This window comes from Centroberyx gerrardi, chromosome 5 (genome assembly GCF_048128805.1).
Source record: "Centroberyx gerrardi isolate f3 chromosome 5, fCenGer3.hap1.cur.20231027, whole genome shotgun sequence".
NCBI lineage: Eukaryota > Metazoa > Chordata > Actinopteri > Beryciformes > Berycidae > Centroberyx > Centroberyx gerrardi.
Genome location: NC_136001.1, coordinates 3,964,403 through 3,985,452, shown reverse-complemented (window position 1 = coordinate 3,985,452; position 21,050 = coordinate 3,964,403). Strand labels below are relative to the sequence as shown.

General features: G+C 40.3%; 1 protein-coding gene across 2 annotated transcripts; it reads left to right on the top strand.

Annotated features, from left to right (window-relative positions):
* The first annotated feature begins 2,673 nt into the window (after positions 1 to 2,673).
* LOC139923913 (uncharacterized) lies at positions 2,674 to 16,640 on the top strand. Of its 2 annotated transcripts, none has more exons than XM_078283638.1 (17): positions 2,674 to 2,884; positions 3,775 to 3,939; positions 4,554 to 4,602; positions 5,490 to 5,639; positions 6,651 to 6,723; positions 7,003 to 7,197; positions 7,509 to 7,677; positions 7,849 to 10,284; positions 10,594 to 10,724; positions 11,295 to 11,418; positions 12,148 to 12,297; positions 12,927 to 13,023; positions 13,304 to 13,428; positions 13,714 to 13,899; positions 14,466 to 14,591; positions 15,769 to 15,882; positions 15,957 to 16,640. In XM_078283638.1, exons 1-17 carry the CDS (start codon positions 2,726 to 2,728, stop codon positions 16,089 to 16,091), a joined length of 4,584 nt encoding a protein of 1,527 aa, XP_078139764.1. In that variant the 5' UTR covers positions 2,674 to 2,725; the 3' UTR covers positions 16,092 to 16,640. The 2 variants fall into 2 exon arrangements, with proteins under 2 accessions (XP_078139764.1, XP_078139763.1); XM_078283637.1 differs by having other exon boundaries at positions 12,924 to 13,023.
* Positions 16,641 to 21,050: the final 4,410 nt, after the last annotated feature.

Here is a 21,050-nt window from a genome sequence, read left to right as displayed (position 1 = left end):
CGTGGGTTTCCTCCAGGTACTCCCACATTCCAAAGACCTGCAGGTAAATTGCCCGTACATCTGAATGTGTGTTTATCTGTGCTTCAATAAAAGTGTTTGCACTAACTTAAGGTTTTGATGTTTCTTTTGCTATCAGAGGTGGACAGAGAAGTATTTTATTCATGTCAGAGTAATTGTCTAGAAAATCAGTCAAGTGAAGGTAAATGTCACTAGTCTGTCTCCAGTGAATCTGATTCAACCACTAGGTGGCAGCAAATAACCATCACTGTTTCTGCAAACTCTTTACCGTCATTCACATTGGAGATACACACACACACACACACACACACACACACACACACAAACAAACATAGATACACACCTGTGAACTTAGTGGCATAGTGGCAAACGCATGGAGTTTTCAAAGAGCAAAATTTGATACTCCTTAATTACACACAGCATGAAAAATACAAATAACTGTGTCAAATGAGGTAGTACATCATACAGAAGAGTTATCCTAGCATCAGAATATTGGAATTGTTCCTTGCTAAATTTTAGTCCTTGCTGCATTTTGATATAAAATGGTCAATATCAAATTGTGCTGCCAACCAAAACATAATTCTTATCAAAACAGAGTATGCAATGGAGTGTCAGACTTTAAGACACAAAAAGACATAAAAAAGACACAAAAAGGAGTGTGTCCAAACCACAAAATTGATGCAAAATGAGATGAAACACTTGTGTGTGATTGTACCTTAGCATTGATTTACTGTATATTTTATTCCCTGCTGCTGGAAATAACAAGATGTCCCAGTCAACTTGCTGTGTTAAACAAGGCTTCAGCATTTTCCTCCCATTTATTCCTTCTAAATTCTATAGTGATGTCTGAAATTCTGTCTTCATATAGTTTGAACATCTGACCTACTAAAACTTGCGTAGTCTATACATACTGTATTATTTGGAATATGAATGTTTATAAGATGGACTTGCCTTAACAAAGTGGTTGTAAATGTTGTACATCACTTAAAGTCTGCTGTGTTTAAGAAAACACACAGATTGGAAAATATCACCCATTTGAAAGCTTTAAATGGAATTACATGGTTCTTTGTCTGAGGAATGATCAGGATTCTTTTTTCTGTTTTTTGCAGGAGGGTCGGCAAAGACGGCGTGTTTTATCAGGAGGGAAACCATCAGCCTTCACCCCCATCCCAAATGAACCTTGATTCTGCCTAGCTACATTTTCTGGGTACCCAGATTGTAACTACTTAGAAAAAATTATTTTGAAGAGGATCCATTGAGGCTTAAGGGACAAGGACACAGGGAAAAAGTGACGGTAGACTACTGTTTTTCCATAATACAGTCACCCTATTTATCTGATTAAATGGTAACACATTGTGCAAAAGATGCCCATTCATATGGTCTGGCTTAGCCAATTCAACCGCCCATATTGCTGAGATTGTAGGAAAAACCCCATTCACTGGCAAACTCTCATTACTCTCTCATTACATACACTATCCAGCCCAGATTGACCAGACTGCAGGGAATCCCATCCACTGGCCAACACAACAAGCCAAGTGCTAAATCATTAAATGACAAAGGCACTGACCCAGGTTGCTGAAAATCAAACACATAACCCATTCACTGCTCTGTGGTATAACCCAGGTCGCTGAAAATCAACCCAGACCAAAACGGATCTGGCCCAAATCCACATCACGTGCCGTAACTAGGCCAGCACTGAGCTACATCCTGCTGGACCGGACTTGGGCCAAATCTGGACCAGAACTGGCTTATTTTCTTCATTGTGTGTGTGTGTGTGTGTGTGAGTGTGTGTGTGTGTGTGTGTGTGTGTGTGTGTGTGTGTGTGTGTGTGTGTTGGGGAATACAAACGCTGGCTCAGGTAAGGGAAACCAAGTAGGGGGTGAGGAAGGCAGGATATGAACCACATCAAATCAATATGTTTGATTTGGGGACAAATCACATTGGGTCTATGCAATATAGATATGCTTGACTTAAACAATTTAATTACATCCAATAAACATGGTAAGATACAGCTGGATGAATCTAATTGTTTTACATGGAAATATTCTGGCAAATATTTTATAAGAAAATGAAAAAAACCTGTGTAAATACTTTGTTGAGCATTTAGATATCATTTGTTAATGTTCAACAAATTATTTGTTCATCATTAATTACGAATAATGATGACTTCACGTTCTCCTTAGGAAGTTACATGTACACTACATTAGGTAATGTTTTGCAAATTATGTATTAGCAAAACTATTCTTGACTTATAAATCAAATACAAAGGGCTTATAAACATTCATTTGATTTTAAAGTTACCTCTTATTTTTTAGAGTAGGCTGTGGGCTCATTACAGGCAAGAAAAATCATATCTTGCCATTGTGAGTTATTTCCACAATGAAAAGAATATCTACATCTGTAAACTACAGCGATGCAATATGTTATCGACTAATTCTCTTCACATAGAACCTGTTGAGTGACAATGTCATCCTTTGGATTGTAGTTGTTCTGTGTAGGATGTGGTAACAGCAGCAGTTTCCTGTGTTAGTCGTCAGAGAGGTCAAACGCCTCCTTCGGCAACTCCAGTCTCCTCCCACCATGCCACTGTGCTGCTGCTGTGGGACACTTCACATCTTAAATCATTTACCCGCTGCCTGGTGGGTGTCAGAGAGAGCCGCTGTTATTTCCTAAAGTCCCGCCAGACGCCACCGGTTGGGAGAGCCGGATGGCGGACATGGCCTCCCTTCTGATGCGCATCTTCCACCGAGGAGCGGAGAAGAAGAAGCCGAAGCACTATGAAAACCTTCGGAGGGACGTGGATCCGCAGGAGAGCTGGGAGGCCAAGGGAGAGCTGGGAGACGGGGCCTTTGGGAAAGTCTACAAGGTGGGTGGACATGGCAATACAGTTCTGCTTAGACATTGAGCTAATACTCACCGTGTCTGTCCTCATAGATAGTCCTAAGCATAATATCCAATAACACTCTTCTCATAGGCAGGACTGGCACCATATAGTCTGCACTTTTTTCAGTCCTCCCTGACTTCATGACTGTTGACCTTAAAAATTATCTTGAACCCAACACTTGACTCCCTTAAAACACACAATAAACCCAAAGCTCAAAATAGAACTACAAACATTTTAAGGAAGACAAGGTTTTTAATATACATCTGATGAATTGGAGGCTTCATGATGTTAAAATTGTAATTAAATCCAGCTGTGTTATTATCAAGCTTTGACACCCGCATGTGGTTTTTGTGATTTCCTGTTAAACCAAAAAGGTAGAAACGATAACTTCCTGCTGTCACTGGGACTCTGCCCGTCTGTCTGCTAACAAACCTGTTCAGCAAATTCTGCAAATTGACTGATCATAGCAAAAGCATGCATTCAAATTTCTAGAAGATTGCTAGAATAGAAAGGTCCTGCATTGTAGGGAGTAACGTAACATGATTGTTTTTTTAAGTTTTATGTCTGAACCAACTCTGTCTCACTCAAACTACATTTTTACTTAAAGAAAAGCATTAATTTATGCTTTTTTTCCCTTGAAAGACTCCATCTCCATCTAACATCAGTACTTTGAGATTTAGAAAATTAATGTGAGATTAGGACCATTATCGGTGTAAAGTTACAGCACTAAAATTTGTGAAACTGCATTATGTAACAAAAAGTCAAAAGAAACCTGTTCATCTTCTTTGCATAACCTATATTTTCATAAATCTAATTTGAGTGCAGCGTATCTAGGATAATGCTTTCTGAAACTGAAGCTGTGTTGTGTTCAGGTGCAGAATAAGAGCAGCGGCATCCTGGCTGCCGCTAAAGTGATGGAGGTGCACAACGAGGAGCAACTGAAAGACTATATCACCGAGATCAACATCCTCGCCGCCTGCCGACACGGCAACATTCTCACACTGCTGGATGCCACCTACTTCAATGGCTGGCTATGGGTGAGACCTCCTACTGCCAATTACACTGACATAAAAGCATACTTTATTTAACAAGTGCAGATCCTGTACAGACCCATGGCGCGTGTGTTCTATGCACTGAAGCACTGCGATACGGTTAAATTACCTAATTCCACTGACGTCACCTACGGTTAAAGTTTGAGTATGCAGCTTTTCATTCCAACCAATAACTACACTAGGGCTCTGTCTCATTTGGAAGGTGGCTTCTTTCTTCCTTGACTAGGAACCTAACTAGGAACCTTCCTAACAAGGTTCATTGTTTGACTGTAAGTAGCAGAGAAATAAAGTTAGCGTCACTATTTCAATGTCAAACCACTGCCTTTTTCTAGTCGTGTCTCCTCCACCTAATCCTTTCCTAGCGGGGAAATGGATTTCTCTCACTTTCAGAGGATGGAGCATGGAGTTATTTTCATCGTGCTCATTTCACCAAATTTCAAATTGTTTTCTATTCCAATTATTTCTTGCCCATGCCCTACTTTTTATTCCAATGTATGCTTTTTGAGGATTGAAACAAATCAAAACTCAGTGTCCTTACAATCAATTTACCATCAACAGCCAAGCTACATTAAATCGCTCTGTTCTTTTGTGTTTTGTAGATCATGCTGGAGTTCTGTCCAGGAGGAGCGCTGGATGACATTATGCTGGGTACGTCCAACCTGGATCTTACAAACACTACGACTCTCTGTGTGTTTTTGAATAACTAGATTTCAGCCAGGAAACTTGCGTATTGGATAAATGTTTTATTGAACAAGAATGGCAGTACATTTTAGGTTTTGGATCTGCTTTTATGTACTCCTTGTCCACATACTGAGTGCACTACCTACCAGTCAGGGAGTACACAAAATCCCCCATACAGTATGTGAAAGCAGATCCAAGCAGGTGGTAGATGCCACGCACGCATCCAGCAAGCAGCAACTTAGCAGCAGCAGCAGCAGCATAGCAGTGAGCAGAGCAGACAGGTCGGTTTTCCCAGTTTAAAAAGATCGCCCTCTTAGTAAAAGATGCTGTGATTGGTATATGGTGATACACTCATTTGTTATTTGTTATGTTGTTGCACGCACTTGAGGTAAACTTACGGTAAAAATTTGGTTGTTACAGCAATAATAATAATAATAATACTAGGATACAGCAAAGAAAAACCTATATAAGATAGCAAATGGGGATATTAAACATAATGCTAAAATGTGTTAAGTGAAAACATTTAAAATATATCAAATATATGCATGAAAAATGTGAAATACATAAATTACAGCATTATGCAGTGTGTGTAAAATACCACCAGCAGAACATTCTGAGAGAAATAAATTAATGCAAAATATGATATGATATGATATATGATATGATATGATATGAAAATACACAAAAAAATTAAATATATTCAGTATGAATATGAATATAACAGAATGGAGTTGCGTGAGTGAAGGTAATCACTGAAAAGTACATAAATAGTAAACAGTCCTACAAACAAGTATTATAACAGAAATATGTGTGCATGTATTTCTGTGTGTGTGTGTGTGTGTGCACGTGTGCAGAGCTGGAGCGCGGTCTGTCTGAGCAGCAGATCAGTGAGGTGTGTTTCCAGACTCTGCAGGCCCTGTCCTACCTCCACCACAACCACATCATCCATAGAGACCTGAAGGCTGGAAACATCCTCCTCACCATGGACGCACGCATCAAACTAGGTACTACACACACACACACACACACACACACACACACACACACACACACACGCACACACACACACACACACACACACACACACACACACACACACATGCACGCACAGACACACACACAAACTGCAGGTATAGTTTGGTCTTAAATTCCTTTTTCTAGCCTTTACCTATCCAGCATGTGTGCTGCTTTTACCAACATATAATTACACTTACGCACACTCATCTGCATTGACAAATAGGAACAGTGGTGGCAAATGGAGGCTAAACACTAAGAACCACAAAATTACAGGGACAGATGGACACTAAACACCATAAATTTGCATGGACAGACAGACACTAAACTACAAAACTACAGACTCAAAAATTGCCACAGAATTGAACCAACACCCCTCTGACACAGTATCATTAAAAACTGTGCTGAATTTGTCAGAAACTTCTTGTATGGGGGGCCCTGCAGAAAGATGCATAACCCGGTGTAAGAGGCAGAAAACCTGGGCCCTCACTTATCAACATTGCGTAAAAAGTGTCCTAAATTCTTTCTTATGAATAAAATTTTGAATGTTCGCACGTACAAGAAAATTGGTATTTATCACCTGTAAGTAATCTGCCTTGATAAAGACTGCACTTTCTAAACCACCATAATGCTTGTGCACAGCCACTCATTAACATAAAGATATGCCCTTTATTGACAATATATGGTAAGAACCTTCCCTTTAAATGCTGGCAAAATTTACTTACGTCTCATTAAAACTTAGCATGGCTCAGACACAAAAAGAAGTATTTTTCTGAAGCAGAAATTGAAGTTTTATTAATTGAGGTTGAGGTGAACCACTTCAGAATAAAAAAAACAAGCAAAGAAATATAGCCTGGGAGTACATGAGAGCTGCTGTAATTAGGGTTGCCAACTATCCCGTATCTACCTGAAAAAATGAAGACGTCCCATACCTACCTGAAGAAAATGCCTACTAACCTGACAAAACTGAACTTCCAAAATTTTTCCTTGGTAATTTCTAGCGGATTTTGGGGTTTCTGCCAAAAACACAAACACTCTGGAGAAGAGAGCCACATTCATTGGAACCCCATACTGGTGAGTGTAATTCCATTTTCAATTTATGTGTAAACATGTATCAACCATAACATGAATTTGTCGAGAACAAACCATTTATTTTCTCTGTTATGCTTTATTAGAACCAGCAAGGTGATTTTGTATTCACTAGTTACTCCATTGTAATGAGATGCAATTACATCAAACGCTTATAATGAGAATATAATAATTCATCCTAAACTATCTTGATTCTGTTGTCTTGATCTGTATCTGTCTGTCAACCTGTCTGTCTATCTGTCCGGTCTTGTGATATCTGTCCAGGATGGCTCCTGAGGTGATCCAGTGTGAAACATCTAAAGATACCTTATATGGTCCCAAGGCTGACATCTGGTCCCTGGGGGTCATGCTAATAGAATTGGCTGAGATGGAGCCACCACACCACTCACTAAACCCCATGAGGGTTCTGCTGAAGATCACCAAGAGCCCTCCACCTACCCTCAGCAACCCACGCCAATGGTCAGGGCACACTAAACATTATGATCAAAGCAAACTCAACTTGAACAACATGTATATGAAGTTTTGTGTCAATCGGACATACGGTTACGGATACGAGTCCATAGGCCGTAGGAGCCCACGTGCCAAATATGGTTGCTCTATGACTTATGGTTTCTGAGCAGAAAGAAAGAAAGAAAGAAAGAATAATCAATTACAATATGATTCCCAGCACTACATGCCTAAATACAATTTATTTGGTTAGTAGCATCTCTGCACAACCCTAATAGCTTGGGACTAGGTAGTGATTCCACTGTCTGCTGCATTGCCCCCAGGTCCTCCCATTTCCAAGACTTCCTACGTCGGGTGCTGCAGAAGAAACCAGAGGCTCGTTGGGGAGCTCAACAGCTTCTTGCCCACCCATTTCCCTGTGCAGGCCAATTCAGCCAAACACTCAGAGAACTCATTGCGGAGGCCAAAGCAGAAGTCATCGAGGAAACCTCAGTATGGTTTGATGTTCAAATTTAAGCTACAAAAGTTCAAGCAGCTTGAATTTATATACAACATAATTCAGTTCTGTTCAAAACTACTACACATTCTCTCAGCATTTCAGAGCTTCTTGGTTTATTTTCAAGCCTCATGCAATACCTTCCCTCCTCTCCATCCCTCTTACAGTACCTGATAGACTTCCATGGTCCCTTGGATGGTGCGATCTTTGTTGAGAGTCCAGAGAGGATGGAGTCCTCTCAGAGCAAAGAGAAAGCAGAAAGCCCAAAGGTCAAACCCACTATAGACAGTCAGACAGGTATCTCCAACTCAGACCAAGACCTTCCTGATACAGCGCAGAAACACAAGAAGATGGAGGCACTGCGGAGGAGGAGCAGCAACACCGATAAGAGCAAACAGAAAGCCAGACGTCTGTCTGTTCCTGGAGCTTTCCTCTCCTTTCTCACCACCACTTCTCAGCGCTTCAAGTCTGGGCCCTCAGAAAATGGACAGCCTGATCCAGCCAATAACAGTCAGAGCCTGAATGATCCCATTGGCGAGTCAAATGGACAGGTGGTAGCAGATGAAGTGCCAGAGCTGGAAGTATGTATAAAGCCAGATAGATGCAGCTTGGATGGAGGAATCAAACTCAGCTCCTCTGTGTCTGAAACAGATAACCATGAAGGGATTAAGGAAGCAGAGATCGGAGGCCAGAGAAAAGAGGATATGGTTGAAAAAGACTGTGAGGTTGGAAATCTTAAGGACGATTTGGAAAGTCATCCCCTCAAACAAGAAAATCCACTTGCAGCAAAAGTAGCTAAACAGGCATGTGTGAACTTTGCTGAAGAAGACGGCGATAACAGTACAAGTGACGCACCAGTTACTGAGGTGGTTTGTTCTCGCCAAACTACAACATACCGTGTGGCTGAGGGCCTGGGCCTGGCTACCCCTCCTCAGGCCCACGCTCACAGTCTATTGGTCTTGGCCTTGGCTCTAGAGTTTCCTCAAAAAATCACCAGCACCAGAGAGGAGAGAGAGCACTCCCAAACAGAGTACCTCTCCCTGTCCACTCGAATATTAACAGTTAGGAACCCCCCAGTTACTGAGGTGGTTTGTTCTCTCCAAACTACAACACACCATGTGGCTGAGGGCCTGGCTAACCCTCCTCAGGCCCACGCTCACAGTCTATTGGTCTTGGCCTTGGCTCTAGAGTTTCCTCGAAAAATCACCAGCACCAGAGAGGAGAGAGATCTCTCCCAAACAGAGTACCTCTCCCTGTCTACTCGAATGTTAACAGATAGGAACCCCATAAAAACTTTAGCTGCCAGTGCAGTGTCCTGTCAGGAGAGAGACCTGAGAATCAATATACGGACTAGTGAAGTGACTGAGAAGGACAGACAAGAACAGAGTGAAGAGGAGGAGTTGGATGAGAACCAACCTACTGAAAGAAAGACTGAGAGAACAGTGAGGCATGAAGAACATGGAGTCATAAAAGAGATGGCTGTGTTAGACAAGGACTTACAAACCCAGAGGTCCACGTCTGATGTCAACGACGTGCAGGACACTCTTCATTCAGGACAAACAGATAAGATGCAGATGGCATCAAACCAAAAAAAATATTTTTGTCCTATTTCTAACACAAAAACTGCAGGCGATGAGAGTAGATTAAATACAACAACTGAGAAAACAGAAATGGAAGAAAAAAATCTTGACACAAAAACGGTTGAACATTTAGTTGGAGAAGAAAACGACACAGCAGAGGAATGCAATGCTCAAGGACATATGCAGTATAAAGAGGATGCTTTATTTGATGAGGACAATTTAACAGAGTCATCAGAGTCAGAGCCATCTCCTTCAGCTCAGACAGTACTAACAGAGATAACAAACTTGCCTAAGACAGCACTAACAGAGGTGACAAACCCAGCTAACACAGCATCAACAGAGATGGCAAATTCAGCTAATACAGTATCACCAGAGGTGACACACTCAGCTACGACAGTATCGAGAGATATCACAAATTCAGCTATGACAGTATCAGGAGAGATGACAAACTCAGATACGACAAACTCATCTACGACAGTATCAGGAGAGATGACAAACTCAGATACGACAAACTCATCTACGACAGTATCAGGAGATATCACAAACTCAGCTACGACAGTATCAGGAGAGATGACAAACTCAGATACGACAAAATCATCTACGACAGTATCAGGAGATATCACAAACTCAGCTACGACAGTATCAGGAGAGATGACAAACTCAGATACGACAAAATCATCTACGACAGTATCAGGAGATATCACAAACTCAGCTACGACAGTATCAGGAGAGATGACAAACTCAGATACGACAAAATCATCTACGACAGTATCAGGAGATATCACAAACTCAGCTACGACAGTATCAGGAGAGATGACAAACTCAGATACGACAAACTCATCTACGACAGTATCAGGAGATATCACAAACTCAGCTACGACAGTATCAGGAGAGATGACAAACTCAGATACGACAAACTCATCTACGACAGTATCAACAGAGATGACAAACTCAGATACAACAAACTCAGCTACAACAGTATCAACAGAGATGACAAGCTCGGCTAAAACAGCATTAACAGAGGTGACCAACTAAGATCAGATTGCACCAACAGGTGTTTATCATCCAAGGGTGATAAACACAGTAGTGGCACCAATTCGCAGATTGTAAATCAGAGACAACATTCAGAGACAGATCAAAATGGCATATCAGACAATTCCCTGGTCTGTATATCAATGCAATGATAGCAGTTGCAGTTTAGTTTTTTATCGAAAATGTGGTGCCATGTTTAGAGTTTTGTCAGAATAAAGGACAATTCATTCATTCATGTGTACGATGAGCTGCATCAGGAATAAGGGGGTCTAAATCTGTAATAATGGTCTTGTATTCCAGGGTTTTGCCCCTTCCAGGAAGACGATTAAGAAGACCCGGAAATTTCTGTTGGACGGCCGGGAGGTCACCATTACCACGTCCAAGTTAGTCAGTCAGAACGACAAAACAGAACAACGGATCCGATCCCACAGGTCTGACAGAAAGCCCACAGGCTTTCTTTACATCAGTGTTTTATGAATAAAGTGTATCAGAGGGATTCTCCATTCATTTGTTGTATCACACCTGCTGTCGTGAAAACCTTGTAATTTTCAAGTATTAACTTCAACTGAAGGAATAGACAGTCCTCTATGGGTTGATGGCTTTCAAAACACATTGGATAAACTTTGACATACATGGTATACATGGCATATTTTTACTGCTTTGACTAAGTTTCCTTGGTCGCTCAGCTCTATAGGGAATGCATGGACATCTGCTGACTTGTTGACTGTATTGCACGCAGTTTGAATGTAGGATTAGTTCCTGAAAAGTCAACATTTTGCAGATGCAAGGTTTTCACCTGATAGTGGCAATAAGGATGAGTGCTACAATCAAACATCATAAGAAGTACATAGCAACTAGAATGGGGTGGTAGTACGTAGTTGTCTCTTTTTAAGTCTTTTGCTCCAGTTTTATTCAGCAGACTGAGATTGTATGGCTTGCACCAGTCCCATTGTGCGTGCATGTGTGTGTGTGTGTGTGTGTGTGTGTGTGTGTGCGTGCAGGCGTGAGGACCTGCAGGCTCTGAAGCTGCTGCAGAGGGAGGAGCAGAGGGAGTACAGCCTGCTGGAGCGTCGCCTCCACCAGCAGAGAGATACACTGTTCAGACAAACCCACCAGGAGCTGACAGTCAGTCCCTCCTCTGCTTTCACCAGTCACCTTACTATAGTGCACTTCACCACATTTCCACTAGTTGTCAGCCAATATGGGTTTCTGAAGGCTGATACTGATACATTTGGATTGAGGCTATATATGATATTTCATGTCGATATTCAATACCTTTAAATTTGAAAAACTATTACCCAGTTTGATTTGGGTACTATATCCAAATGAAAGTTAAACAGGTCTGATTTAATGGGTGGGGTTCTTGATATTCAAATAGGTTTAGTATAAAATTCAAAAACTATCATGGATGGAAACCAGTACGTGCAAAGGACACTTATTTGGTCACTGCATAATTCCATTTGTGTTATTTCATAGTTTTGATGTCTTTTCTATTATTCTACAATGTGGAAAATAGTAAAAATATATATACACATATATACATAGGTATATACATGCAGAATATAACAATGAGGGAAATATGTGAAATATGTGAAAACTGAAGAAACGAGTATGTTAATCTACTCTAATGTGCATGATGTGTAAATGTGCATTGTATTAACAACCGTCAGTGACTCTCTTTTTTACATTCAGTATCCAGTATCACAATGAATGCAATAGCAGAATAGGCTACAATCACTAGATTGATTTATATTGGCTATATTGACAGCTCACACCACTTTTACTTAATTTGTGTGTGTGATCTGTGTGTGTGTGTGTGTGTGTGTGTGTGTGTGTGTGTTGCTGTGTTGTCAGAGTAAGAAGCAGTACTATGTGGTGGAGCTGGAGAAGCTGGAGAAGCAGTTCGTCCAGCAGAGTGGATGGCTGGAGGCTGAGCATACCAGCTGGCTGACAGAGTTCAACCGCAAGATGAAGAACCAGCAGGACAAAGCTCCTGCAATGAAGGTTCACACACACACACACACACACACACACACACACACACTGGTGAAGACTGATATATTGGTTCCAATAAAGGGCTTTAAACCACCTCTGATATAATGAAGGTTCTCACCCTGACTACAGCTGCTCAATAAGTTTTTATTATTCTTCTTATTTTTATATCAGATGTCTGACCAGATAAATAATTCCAGAGTTTTTGGGCATGAAAATAGTCAAATTAAACATTGAAAATCTACACAAAATATTGTCCAAGAGCATAGACAAGTCCATCATGCTTAGCTGGAATCAGATTTGTTTTGACTACTGCCAAAATCTCTAACCTGGTTGGATGACAGGTTGCCAAAACTCTGTCCAATAAAAAAGCTACTTGTTAGTCATGTGACGTTTTTTTTTTTTTTTTTTTTTTTTACAATCCCTGTTTTGCTCGAAGTTGGGCAGTGTGAACCTAAACAAACGAAAAACAAACTGGAGGTGGGCTCATACCCTAAGGCCCTGACCTTTGACTTTCTTATTTTTGGTCGCTCATAATTTTTGGAGATCTATGAACTGAAGCTCATTCTACTGATGCACTCAGTGTCACTCTCTCTGAATAAGAGAGTCATAGAGCTGTTTGTTTGTTTGTGTTGCAGCAGCTGAATGAGGCGTTACAGAAAGGAGTTCACCAGCACAAGAGGAGAGTCGCCTCCCTGGACTGGGAATACACCACCAAGTCCCAGCAGCTGCACAGATGTACACACACACACACACACACCTACACACACACACACACACACACACACACACACACACATTGCACATTGGGTGAAAATCAGTTGTAGACATCAAATTGCAGAAGTACGCAGTTGAATTTATGACCAAAATTAAAAGTGAAAAGATCTAAACCAAGCTTCAGCCAGAATGACATAATTTCTTTGCTCTGCTGTAAAGTTAGTCAAATCTCATTTATACTCCTCTGGCTCCAGGTACTGTATTTGATGTAAAGTACTATATGTCTGTCCCCCTCTTTCAGCGAGGGAATGTGTGATCTGGGAGATGGAGCAGCGCCACCTACAGGAGAAGTATCATTTGTTTAAACAGCAAGTCAAAGAGCAGTTCTCCCTGCAGAGACAGCAGCTCACCAAACGCCACAACAAAGTAAGAGACGCCACCTATTACACCTGCTAAAAAATATGTCTTCACCCCAATTCCTAAAACCCAGATTAACAGTTAACAGACACTGCCCCGTCATGAGACCGTGAGACTGGATTTAAGACGTTCAAAACCCTCATTTTATCAATTATTTCAACTCTCTCCCTTTTCCTCTCCTCTGGTTGGTCTGGCGGTTAGAGAGACCGTCTGCTAATCAGAATGTCTCAGGTTTGATCACAGCAACATTCACTGTTAATCCGCTAAATGGGAATCTAATGCTCTGGCTGGCAGGACACGGAGCGAACCTTCCATTTCCACAGGGTTCTTCTGGTGGAGGAGAAGAACCAGCATGTCCAAGAGAGGAGTCAGCTCCAGAGAACCCAGCGCTCCCAGTCCAAAGCCAGGCTTTCCCAGTTCAAGTTGGAACTAAAGACACTGGGTCTGACTGGTCCTGAGCAAAGGCAGCGCCTTGCACTGGTCAGTGAGTCAAACTTAAGCATGTTGTTATGTTTGGCTGGGGACACACTGGAAGACTTACAAAGTCGATAACAAGTGATTTTGAAAACACATTGTATGGGACAGTCTGCTCGTTCACCTCATATGATGGATATGGTGGAGTTCCTTAACCCCAATTGATTCTAATGGAATTTTTTTTTTAGCATGTTTTTATTATTATCATTATTATTTGTAGTGGTAGTAGTAGTCTAAATTCTGTTTCAGAGGCTTTTCTACCCTGATAAGAATACAATTCTGGAGGAAACACTTTGGAATTTTGTGGCATAGAAATGGTAACGTTTTTAAATATTGAACAGCAATAGAAATTGTGTCAAAAGTCCATATCGGTTGAACCATACTTTCAAATGTTAGCCATTCCTAAGGGCTTCAGATGAGGCTCTAGGTTCTGTTCTTTTGTATTGATATGTGTGATTCATTGCGTTAATGTGTGTGTGATTGCTTCAGACAACTATTTGTGAGAACAATACAGTTAGAAACATTACTATCTACATTATTATTTAGTAACGTGTGATTCCCTGTGCTGATAGTTTGTGACAGAGGAAGATGGCCAACAGCAACTGGAAAGGCAACATCTCCAGCAACTTGAGGAACAGCAATTATCAGAGATCCAACAGCAGTTTGATGCCAACATGGCTGACCTCCATCAGATACAGGTATTATCACATGATAACAGACATACTACATGTAGCATCAAGCAAGCAAGCTGTCCAACAAACACCAATTATGTTCAACATATCAAATAAGGTGGTCCATTTAACCAGTCAGCTCCTCATTCATCCAGTGCAGTTCCTACCTGCCACACTGCTGTTGACTAGTTGCGCGTTATCGCTCAAGATTTCTACATGGATCAATATTTGCTAGTGATGAGAAACAGACACGGCCTTCGTCGTGCCTTGCCTTCTGTCTCGTGTTTAAGATGTCTCACTTTGAGCCAACTGAAGGAACTTTGGAGGCAGAAGATGTTATTTTGGATGCTAAAATAATAAAAACCCAGATATAGAACTTGAAATGGCAACACCACCTCTATCCAGACCAGCCGTCGGAGCTCTCGTGTGGCAAATAAAGTCTGCATCTACTGCTTCTAGAAGGCTTTGTCAGGAAAGAACCAAGGAAAGAACCATGCTTGCTCCTGCGAGAGTCCAACTTGAATAACTTTGACCCAACAGCCTTCATAATATTCAAACTTCACTCAGTCATATGAATGCCCACATGTGTATTTTGGCATATGTACGAAGATGCTGGCATGCTGCTGGCTGTCACCTCAGTGAAAAGCACATGCGTTAAATGCCTCAAATGAGAAGGGCAGCGTCAGCATTTAAGGGGAATTGCAACATGCTGTTTCTACACACAGGGGTCATTCCATGTCAAATCACATGCGATGACACCCACCATCTCAGACTGCTTTGAAAGGGTTCCTGTTGTTAGAAACCAGTAAGAGTGTGATAATACCAGGTTCTAGCCACCAGATGGTGGTGGTGCTGTTCAGTGAAAAAGTGAGAAGAAGAAACACGAATGTTCTCAATGTTAATTTAAAGCTTTACCTTTATACATGTAGACTTTAGAGGTAATGTTAAAGAATGTGTGGGGCATCAAGGATTCATGTGGCATGCCACATGAATCACTTTTGTCACAAGTCACTTTTGCAGGGTTCACAAGGGCCATGAAAATCCTTGAAACTTTATGGATTTGAGAAAAATAAAATAAGTCCTTTAAGTTTTTTTTTAAATTAATAGATTGCCTTGAAAGTACTTGATTTTTATTTATTTATTTATTTTCATTTATTTCACCATGGTGTGTGTGTGTGTGTGTGTGTGTGTGTGTGTGTGTCAGAATGAGAAACTCCAGCTGCTGGTGGACATGGAGAAGCAGAAAATCCGTGGCCTAGAAGATGAACACACTTTGGAGCTAAATGAATGGAGAGACAAGCTGGCCCGTAGGAAAGAGGTAGAAGAGTTTCCCTCGTTAGTCCTTCTTCCTGTTGCCTTTATATGCTGAACTGAAAGGTGTTTGCACTGCAGGCATTGGAGGAGGACCTGGCCCGACGAAGAAGAGAGAAGGAAGAAATCCACCAACAAAGAAGTGGGCTGGACTTCAGAGATACTGCCCGATCATCACGCTTCTCCCAGTTTTTCCGGACCGACAAAAAACATTGACAGCCAGAGCCACATACTTTAGAATAGGGTTAAACTGATATATTGGGCCGATATTGAAGTGTTTTAAGAATTGGAATCTGGTCCAGTCTGATATGATGGATATGATGCAGTTTGATTGATTACATATTTATTGTAGAATTGATCAATACTACCCTGAGTCCTTAACCTCATTTGATTCTAATGACACATTAAGATCAGATTCCACACAATCATGCATGAAAATGTTAGTCCTCATTAAAAATATCAATATTGTTATCAGCCTCCTCTATTGCTCCTTGTAGGGAAATCCTCTTTTCTCTTGCCCCTCCACAAGGAGGTCAGATATATATATACACTCTGCATTATTAAATATGTGGACAGCAATAGGAATCACTGCCTGAAGATCAAAATGATTTTTACATTATTACAATAATCAGCATCTTTTTAAACATGTATAAAATAATTATTCAAAGTGTAGGTGGAGTCTTTGTATATGAGATGAACACATGAAATGGACACTGGAAATGAATCACAGCCTGTACATGGAAACATTAAAGAACAGTAATACAGGATATTGGCATTCATTTCACAGCTTGTATATGGAAAACACTTCAGAACAGTAACACAAAACCGTTCACAGCACAGACATGTCAACATACTGGCACACACAAAACTACCAAAAAATAGTCCATGACATTATTGGGGTAATTTGTTGAGAGCTGTGATGGCAGAGGACACAAAGCTCCTGCTGAAATGTACTTTTAACTTTGGTATTCCAAAACTTTAGACAAGAAGCCATTCAGTTTTCATCATTGCCATATTCTAAAGAAGTATAATCTGCTCAGCTGGGAAAACCTCATCAAATACAAAAATGTCTGCCTAGTTTACAAGATTATGCATGGTTTAGCTCCTCCTCCTCTGTCTGGCTTCATCAACTTCAAATCTACCTCAAACAGAGCTACTAGAGGTGCAGCTAGGGGAGACTGCACAATCCCACTCAGAAAAACTGCATTTAGCCAGGCCGTCTTTTCCTTCAGAGCATCACATCAATGGAATTCAGTACCACGATCAATTAGAGAGTCCCCATCCTATTATTCATTCAAGTGTAACGTTAAGAAATGGCTTATTGAGAACCAACAATGTCAACACTGATGCTGGTTTTATCCACCTTTAACATGACTGTACTCATACTGTACCTGTATCATCTACCATTGGATTTTGTCCGCTCATGTTGTTTAACTGTATTGTATATGCTTTTTATCACAATTATGTTTTTTACTATTGTATGTTTTATTTTATTATTCTAGGATGCCTAACAACATCAGGCAAAGGGACTACCGATGAAAACTAGCCTTTTGGCTAACTCGGGTACATTTACATTTGTTTGAATGTCGATTAATGTACATTGTCCCTTTTCAAATAAAATAAATTGAATTGAAATTGAATTGGGAAATTTGTAGAGCACCCTCAGGAGAATATATATACCAATAAGTTTCAATAGGACTAACAGTGCAGGAGTTATGGCCTTTGAAATATTTTAGTTTTAATTCTAACGCCACCACTAGGCTAATTTGGGTAAAATTTGCTGTGAAGCATTTGCACACCAGTATCTATAACTGTCGCGTGCATGTCAATTTCAAAAACCTGATCCAGCTGTTTTGTTTGTTTGTTTGTTTTTCAAATGATGCAAATCAGCAACAAATCTATCTAGGCAGACCTTGGTGGTCCAATTGACAAATCTGTAGAGCACACTCAGGAGAATATGTGTACCAAGCTTTGTGTCAATTGGACTGACGGTGTGGGAGTTACAGCCTTTCAAGGCTTAAATATTGGACATTTAATTATAGCGACCTGAAGAGGGCAATTTTGAAGATTTTTGGTTGACCAGCATTTGCACACTATATCCAACCACTGTGTGAAATTCCTCTCTCTATAGGCTGTACCATCCCATGGTAAATTACCAGCTGATTATCAGCTGATGAGAGTCTAGCGAGAACGCCCTATGTCAGAAACCTATGGATACACCGACATTAATACTGCAACAGAGATATGCAACGTGAACTCAATCCTGGGGAGATATCCCAATAGAAGTAGACCAGATCAGGAACTGTTGCAGTTATTGGAGATTTGAGATTTTGAGATTGATGAAAAATCAAGGGAACAGCTACAGGCCCAGGATGCACACTATCGTCAATCTACATATGAGTGAGTGGGAGCAACAGGCCTTAGCCAAATGAGCACTACAACCCACATTTTACCTGAGATTCCTAGATAACATCATAGGAGCCTGGTGACAGTAGCCTCTTTCAGGATTGTATAGATACACTAAACAGGCATCATCCTTCCATTAAGGTGAAATACACCTTGGATCCACATCGGGTTAATTTTCTGGATACCACGGTTTTCTTTGAGTCTCTTAACAGCACACATAAAAGAATGCTTAATAAGGTTTATTTTACGGCAACCGACACCCACACTGTCCTCCAACATGGTCAACATGACACAGCTGTTTCATTGAATCCAGTTTTATTTCTGTCTTGGTTTGAGACAGCGGAAGATATTTGTGTCTTTCAGTAATTGTCAGTGTGTTGACTTGCACAGGGCACTTTAGGACTTTAGGGTTGCTCAGATGGAAAGCCCAGTTTGATCTGCTTCTGAAAATCTGGGCTGAAAACACTAGCAACATGCTTCACTATGTACATCACAATGAAGAACTTTGCTTTTGAGTCTTAAATATAGTTGCTGTTTCTCTTTGCAGTACTTTTCTAGTGAGTCCCGGTTACGCAGATGTATACTCCACCACTGATTAGAATTACAAAATTACACTGGGGCCTCAACATCTGTTTACTTGTTACTGATTGGCCCAAGTGGTGCCTGCATCATTCGTTTACTATAGACTTATTTAGGGATGAAATTGGTCTTAAATTTTATTTGAATTGGCATTACAAAGGTCTTTGTTTTCGCTCAGAAATAAAAAAAAGAAAAAAAAGAGAGATCTTTTTTCAATCATAATTGTGTTCATTCAGATATGGTTCAAAATATTATGATATCAAACCTTGAACCCAGTATCAAATCAAACCATTGGTTGAATGAATCCTTATATACCTGTTTATTATTATTATTATTATTATTATTATGAGGTTCAATGGAGAGTTTTGGTTTAAAGAATAAAATTATGGGAAAAACACTGAATACTTTCAAAAACCCATATTGGTCTAAAATTTGTGTGGAACTTCCATTATCTTCTTTCTTTATTAACTTCCTTTTAACATCTATGGGATGGATGGGATTTGAAAATGTTAGGGTAGGCCTGCTGATGTTTTCCACGTCATAACAGACCAATGACAAACAGCAGGGGAAGTGAGGATTTTCTGAAGCCCTCCAGTTGTCATATCAGACTTGTGTCATTAGGGGGCACTGCTGCCCCATAGATCTACTAATTGGGTGGCGGCTCCTGAGCAATGCTCCTCTTGGTAAAGCTTGATGATGATAATGAAGAGCTCTTTGCTGTCATTCGGATTCCATTTTGTGCCTCTGCACAGTTGGATTCCATTTTGTGACACTTTTGCCCTGCAACAAGACACATGAAGGAAATAAGGTCAATGTGTCTGAATTGAATGAGTAGGATACGAGAAGAGAACGTGACTCGCATTGCATACATTCCTCTCTATTGTAAGCCACAGCTCTTGAGATTTTTGAGAGACGGCTATCCATAAATTGATTTATTTCCATTTTCCTTTTTTCACATTTATCATTCAGTACATTTACCTATCTTCCCTGAGATAGTCAGAAACGAAAGACTATAGTATAGGGTATGCGCAAACCAACCAATCATTGCATGTGATGTGACTGCTGGACAAATTCCCCAGTTAACGCATTGCACTTTCCATCTGTGTGACATTCAGAGGCATTACATCACAGAGCATTAAAGACGCCTCTGGACTGGCTATGGGGCAAGTCATGTTAATGTATGAATGGGCAAGAGCCTATGTGTTCACCATGGATGACTAGCCTTTCTCATAGTTCACACCACTTACATAACAGTACTCTTAAACAGAGGCAAGCAGATGTGTTTGCATGTTTCCCAAGTTGATTTGTTCAGTCAGCAGATGATCTATTTTTAACATTTATTCTAACACAGATTGCTCAGCACCAATCAATCTGTTTACCTCTACTGGCTTCTTAAAATTAAATCTGCAGTTGTTGTCCTGTATACCACACACACTGAAACATTATGTAGTACCATTTTAATTACTAAATTGCTAAAAATGTCTCTCTGGTTTAATTGTTGCTTGGCTTTTTCTTTTTTTCCTTCTCTCCCTTTCAAGTCCAGTGAAGAAGTTTCTGTGCGAAGCAACCACAGATCTTCCCACTATTGCATTGTGAACCAAACTGCATCATCTGAAGTGGTGCTAGAACACAAAACCTTCAGCCTCAAAACAACAGTATTGAAAGAAAGAGCCTGTGGTAATATAAATAATAATATAATAATAATAATAATAATAATAATGATAATAATAATAATAATTGATTACATTTATATAATTTATATAATAATAATAGTAATAGTAATATAATATCCGTGTTTTTCCATTTTTACTGAATGTTGTCGCCTAAACTTCTAGATCCCACTGGATTCCTAATCTTCAATTTTAATGCTACAACAGGAACATTAAAATTTTCCTCTATATACACATCTATGATCAAACATGTTTAACAAAAACATTATTCAAATTTGATTATATTTGAGAGGTTAAATTTTAAGTTATTGCATTCTCAAAAAATCCATCCTTTTTTCCAGGCAGTGTCAGACTAACTCCAGCAAGCTGGACTTGGTCCTGATTGGCTCCCCTCACTAAAGAATTACTGAAATCCTTCCAATCAGACCACTTTATAGCATTTGAACTAAGCCTCCACTCAGCAGATTTACCTCATTTGAATTAGAGGAGCTGGTGTTGTTGGCCACTGGGAGTTGAAAAT

Excerpts from the sequence above, each read along its gene's own strand:
- LOC139923913 (XM_078283637.1), top strand. The coding sequence starts at position 2,726 with ATGGCGGACATGGCCTCCCTTCTGATGCGCATCTTCCACCGAGGAGCG. Across the intron at positions 7,198-7,508 it reads CTCAGCAACCCACGCCAATG|GTCCTCCCATTTCCAAGACT; the intron begins GTCAGGGCACAC and ends CATTGCCCCCAG. Across the intron at positions 15,883-15,956 it reads AGCTGGCCCGTAGGAAAGAG|GCATTGGAGGAGGACCTGGC; the intron begins GTAGAAGAGTTT and ends TTTGCACTGCAG.